The following is a 6186-nucleotide window of genomic DNA, read 5'->3' as shown; positions in this document are numbered from 1 at the left end:
AACTCCAGAGAAGCGAGGTCAACATGCTAACCACTAACCCACCACGCCCCTATAACAATAACAGGTGGTCATGGTAACACGTCACACAACCCCATCCTTGATTATCGGCTACTATAGGAACGATAACATATTAGAACAAGTGCATTTACATACGAGGGTGAATCAAAGAAATGAAAACCTTATAAAAACCATATATAAAATTTATATATAATATATATTTTTATATATATTTTTTGTTTGTTTGTTTTTTCTTTACAAACTTTTCTCAGCACTATAACTCTATAACCCTGACTTTCCACCAGATCTCTTTCCTTTAGCACATATAAACACTTTGTACTCAATCAGCCTGACTCCCCTGGAGGTGTCAATCATGGAACATCCTGCCAGACCTGAACGTCAGCACGTCTTGGAGACACGGACGGGAGAAAAGGAAAGACACAGGACAGTGTGGAGAGAAGACAAAATGCTGAGTGACTCAGAGAGAGCCTCATCGATCCACTGATCACGTCATACCACTTATTATTATTATTACTGATGTGCCGAAGCTCGGTTTCCATTTTTAATGCCTTATAAGATTAGAGGTATAATCTGCTTATAATCACGTATACGATCTGATCATAATATACATCATGCATGTTATTGTTTTACACACACACACCCCTTCGTTGCCAGAGATCTAAATAAAGACTGAGATTGAACGTGTCCCTCCTTCTGATAGCGTAAAATTACATGTTACAGATTTGGAATTGCATTCTCGCTGTGATGTCTCACACTCTTCACTCTTCACTGTAGGAAGAGAGAGAGAGAGAGAGAGAGAGAGAGAGAGAGAGAGAGAGAGAGAGAGAGAGAGAGAGAGAGAGAGAGAGAGTGTGTGTCAGAGAGCGAGCGAGTCAGAGTCAGAGATAGAGAGAGCAAATTTAATAATAATAATAATAATAATAATAATTATTATTATTATTATTATTATTAGTATTATTATTATTATTATTATTATTATTATCATTATTATTAATAATAATAATGATAATAATAATTTAAAAAACGGAGCAGCAGTGCTTTACCTCAAAGTGATTTGTAACACACACAGTGGAAATGGTGTAGCAAAAGTCATGCAACCAATGTGGGGGTAGGGGGGGCTCTGAATTTGTACCTGATGCATCATCTTTTATAATTGTGATTAATGGTCCATTAGAGAAGAAAAAATTCTGTTCCATTCTTTGATTACTTATTTGGCATACAGTGAATATTCACACTTTAAGGCCATGTGGAACAATTTCCAAAATGCATTTAAATGGGGTAAATTGTGTACACTGAACCGAGAGTACTAGACATGTTTGCTAAAAGCAACACAAAGGCTTTATTCACACTGCAGGAATTTTATATTGTGTGTTTAGATTTTTTCTTTTAGACAGACTGATCAACTGCAAATTTGTTCTGGTGAGTGACAGGCATTCAAAATCTTTCTGCAGAACTCTGTTGAAGATTCTGTACATCAGAGTTTCATCTGAACTTCAACAAAACATTTCACATGTATAGAGTTTTGTCTACGTTCATCAAGTAATCACATTTATAAGTTTATTTATTAATCACGACAGCTCTACTGTGCACGTCTATTACACAACTATCAGTGCTGTTCTGCTGGACATCGGCTCATTTCTGGAGCAGAACAAACTAAAGTTCATTAGACTTACCTCTTGATCAATGCGGGTCATCACATGTTGGATTTCGGGTATTTCACTGCCTCTCGGTGTTGTACAACTGCAGGAGCCGTGGGAGGTGCTGATCAAGCCCTTCGAACAATGCCTTCTTTAAGTCAGGTGACACAAGCCTGCACAACTCAAACACAACCTGTTGAAGAGAACCAAATTTAAAATAGTTAAGAGACAAATCTCCACCATTCTGAAGGCATAAAGTACGTATTCATGTGTAAGCAAACATTTGTTTTATCTATGGAAAATAAATGAACATTAGAACAGATTTACTTGTCTCTGACTGAACAAAGCAGGCCATATTAAACTGGGTTAAATATACAAATCCACACAGTTCACCAGTCCAATAGAATCTGTACAACACATTAGCAATACTTCTGCTCTGTTTAGACCCAGAAAATATAAAATACTTACTTTAGTATGAAATTTCTGTTGAGTGTCTACCATGGGGTCGGGATTTACAGTCTGTGAACACGTGCTGATTACACGTGCAGGAAAAGCAACCAACACGTGCAAACCTGACCGAGTGAGAACGACTCAACGATTCAAGAAGAGGATTCTGAATCGGTTCATTTAAAGAATCATTACCAAAGCTGCTTATCCTACTTCGATGGTTTGAATGAATTAACTGAATCAGTTGAACCGACTCTTCATCGCTCAGTAAGCCAACGCCGACGAGAATTTCAGGATTATTTTAAAACATATTTATATTTTTTGAGAGAAGTTTAACGGCTTGAGAAGTGACTCAAGCAGCCTTTTTATTCACAAATCTCACACACACAAACAACAACACGATACTCACTACAAAAAAAAGTTAACTCAAAAACGTGACAAAAATTACCTCAAACTGTTTTTTGGTAAAGCAATGTTTTCTGTGGAACAGTTTACCGCCTATAAATGCCTCCATGTTCACAATGCACCTCATCCACCAGCAAATTATCAACAAAACTTAACAACAGACATTGAGAGTAATATCAAATACATATTAACATTGAGATTAATATCAAATACATATTAATACTGAGAGTAATATCAAATACATACTAATATTGAGAGTAATATCAAATACATATTAATGTTGAGAGTAATATCAAATACATATTAATATTGAGAGTAATATCAAATACATATTAATATTGAGTAATATCAAATACATATTAATATTGAGAGTAATATCAAATACATATTAATATTGAGAGTAATATCAAATACATATTAATATTGAGAGTAATATCAAATACACATTAATATTGAGTAATATCAAATACATATTAATATTGAGAGTAATATCAAATACATATTAACATTGAGATTAATATCAAATACATATTAATATTGAGAGTAATATCAAATACATATTAATATTGAGAGTAATATTAAATACATATTAATATTGAGAGTAATATCAAATACATATTAATGTTGAGAGTAATATCAAATACATATTAATATTGAGAGTAATATCAAATACATATTAATACTGAGAGTAATATCAAATAAAATGAATGACCTGACTTGGACCCATCCAAGATGTCCACCGATGAAAACGAGCACAGCCTTTTTGTGAAGGAAACTTAACGGCTTGCGGAAGTGACGTAAGCAGTGATGTAATTGGTTGCTAGGCAATACATTGTGTTGAACATGTGTGTGATTCCATATAAATAATTAAATGTTGAGCAAACTCATTTAAAGTCAGTACAACTAAATCAGCTATTAATTGGAACAACTGAATAAAATAAGTTGAACTTACTAAAGTCAAGAACTATTTTTTTTACAGTGGTAACTGTTGTAGTAACCTTGTTTTCTTCTGTTGAGGTGTTAGTGCTGGATTTCGTTTGGCTTTTGTAAATATAAATCCCATTGCATTCAGACAATTTTTTACAGTTCAGTCACGAACATTGACCCCTGTTTCTGCCCATTTTTTGTTGTGCATTTTCTATTTTCAAGGCACATTGCTTTGTGTTTTCTGTCCTGACACTTTGACGTTTTCCTTCCCATATTGCTTATACTTGCTCCAAATTTTAGACATAGCTGACTGGGAAGATCTGACATCATTTACCACACTCTGTGTTGGATTTCATTCTTGAAAGAGTTTTATAAGCCTTTCTATTGTTTCAATCGAAAACTCTTGTTGGGACCATGTTTCCTTTCAAAAAAGTCCAAGGTTAAGGTCTGTAAGCACTCTTAACTGCAGACTAATTAGCATTTTTACACTTGCTGTTTTAGAAATGCAAATTACAAGCCGATTCCATAACTTTTTCCTCAACATTGATTCCATCATTTTTTCTCTATTTGATTTAGAAAAAAATATGCCATTAATAAAAATAATTTAATTTAACTTGTTTGAGGTATGGTTCATGAAGCCGGAAAGTTCAGATATTAAACAAAAATGTTTTGAGTCATATCTGCGATTTTGTTTTTTTTTGCTACGAAGTAAAAAAAAAATAAAAAATAAAAAATACAGTTGAACATCCAAGAATACCAACAGCTGGTACCCTCCTGATAAGCTCGGGTACAGCATCCCTAATGTGTCCCCCGAGATAATGGAGCTGATTGTGGAGTACACGTATACAAGACGTGTTAACATCACAGAGAAAAACGAGTATAAGCTGCTGATCGCTGCTGATTATCTGTTGGTAAACAGCCTGCTAAACAAGTTCTGTGCGTTCCTGAAGGCTCAGCTGTGTGTAGAGAACTGTGTTAACATCTGGCGTTTTGCTCACTCCCACTTCTGCAAGAAGTAGAAGCAACAGGCCTTCCGGTTTATCTTGCACAACTTTGAGGAGATGGTGCGCCTCTCTGAGGAGTTCCTGGACCTGACGGTCGAGCAGCTGAGAGAGATCATCGAGAAGGACAAACTGAATGTGAAACAGGAGAGCGAGGCCGTCTTACAGTGGATCAAACATGCGCCATGGAAACGGAAAGCGCACATAGGAGTGTTACTGCCCAAAGTGCGTCTGGGGCTACTGACGCACGATTACCTTATGAACAATGTGAGCAACAACATTTTAGTGAAGGACGACATGACATGTAAGCCGATCGTCACCAGCGTTCTGATGGGCATCGATGACCTCAACCCGAGCCTTTCTCTCAGCTCTGATCTCCAGAGACTCCGCCTGCCTAGTGCCGTTCTGCTGGCCATCGGTGGCTGGTGCCAAAGGATTCCCATGAATGCCATAGAAGCGTATGATATACGAGCGGCATGCTGGGTTAAAATCACGTGCAATGACGAGAGTCCACAAGCCTTTCATAGGATGGTGTATCTGAATGGCTTCGTGTACTGCATTGGAGGATATAACATGGGGAATACCATGCAAGAATGCTTAAGAATTGTCAGAAGGTTTGATCCCATCACCAGAACCTGGGCTCAGGTGAGCCCCATGCACTCTATCTGGTATAAGGTGAGCATGTGTGCGCTGGATGGTCATATCTATGCTGTGGGAGGATTCCATGAAGAACATCAGAATACGGCCGGGCGATATGAACCTGAGAATGATCGGTGGAGCATGATCGCGCCGATGCACGAACGCAGGAGCAACTCTAGCGCTACAGTACTGAACGGCAACGTGTACGTATGCGAAGGGTCTAACTGGATTGAGTGTTTGTTGACAGGGGAGTATTACAGTCCTCAGATGGGAGTGTGGACCCTCACCCCCCCATGATGATCAGAAGGTGTGGACTGGGCGTGGTCGCATACAGATGACAGGTTTACGCTGTCGGGGGAGACGATGGTGTTAATCACCTAAGCGATGTAGAGGTGTATAATCCTCAGACCAACGTGTGGACACAAGGTCCAGCCATGAACAACAAGCACAGCAACTTCGGCATTGAGGTGCTGCACGATCTCCTGTTCGTTGTTGGAGGAGAGAACGGCACTACCACCATGGATGAAGCGGAGTGTTATGATGAGCAGACTTCTGAATGGCATGCAGTTGAAAACATGGGGATTTCCTGCAGTGCTCTGAGCTGCTGTGTGCTGTCTGGTTTACCCAACATGGCAGAGTACGCTGCTCCCCGAGACGATCCCTACAGAGTCCCTCAGAGGTCACGGAGCACCAGAGGCTACCTCACACCTCCTGCCAACGTCTGAGTACAAATAAACCTCTTCCTGCATCAGCATCCTTTTGTTCTCGAGAATCAAATTAAACAATCTGAAACAGTCAAAGTACTGAATTTGCCTTTGTTTACTCTCTTATGCTGCAAGCCGTTGTACTGAATCTCACAAAACAACAACGTCCCTCATGGAGACGTGCGATGGAACAGTTAACGTCCACCATCCTGAGATCTCTCTCTCTCTCACACACACACACACACACACATACACACACACACACACACACCTGACATCACAGCAATGCGGCGGCGCTCACGCGGTCAACGCTAAACAGAATTCCCTTCGCGTTATTTTCTATGTGATGAAACCGGACTTTGTTGACGTGTAGCTTTTGTGTCATAAGTTTAGGTTTGTACCACAATT

General features: G+C 38.8%; 1 protein-coding gene across 1 annotated transcript; it reads left to right on the top strand.

Moving 5' to 3' along the window:
- Nucleotides 1–4252: 4252 nt before the first annotated feature.
- LOC128629963 (kelch-like protein 10) lies at nt 4253–5799 on the top strand. Its single transcript, XM_053678519.1, has 3 exons — nt 4253–4345; nt 4454–5347; nt 5482–5799. The coding sequence occupies exons 1-3, from the start codon at nt 4253–4255 to the stop codon at nt 5797–5799; spliced, it is 1305 nt and encodes a 434-aa protein (XP_053534494.1).
- The last annotated feature ends 387 nt before the right edge of the window (nt 5800–6186 follow it).

The sequence above is a fragment of the Ictalurus punctatus genome, unplaced genomic scaffold (genome assembly GCF_001660625.3).
Source record: "Ictalurus punctatus breed USDA103 unplaced genomic scaffold, Coco_2.0 Super-Scaffold_100046, whole genome shotgun sequence".
Lineage (NCBI taxonomy): Eukaryota > Metazoa > Chordata > Actinopteri > Siluriformes > Ictaluridae > Ictalurus > Ictalurus punctatus.
This window is presented reverse-complemented; position numbering and strand designations above follow the sequence as displayed.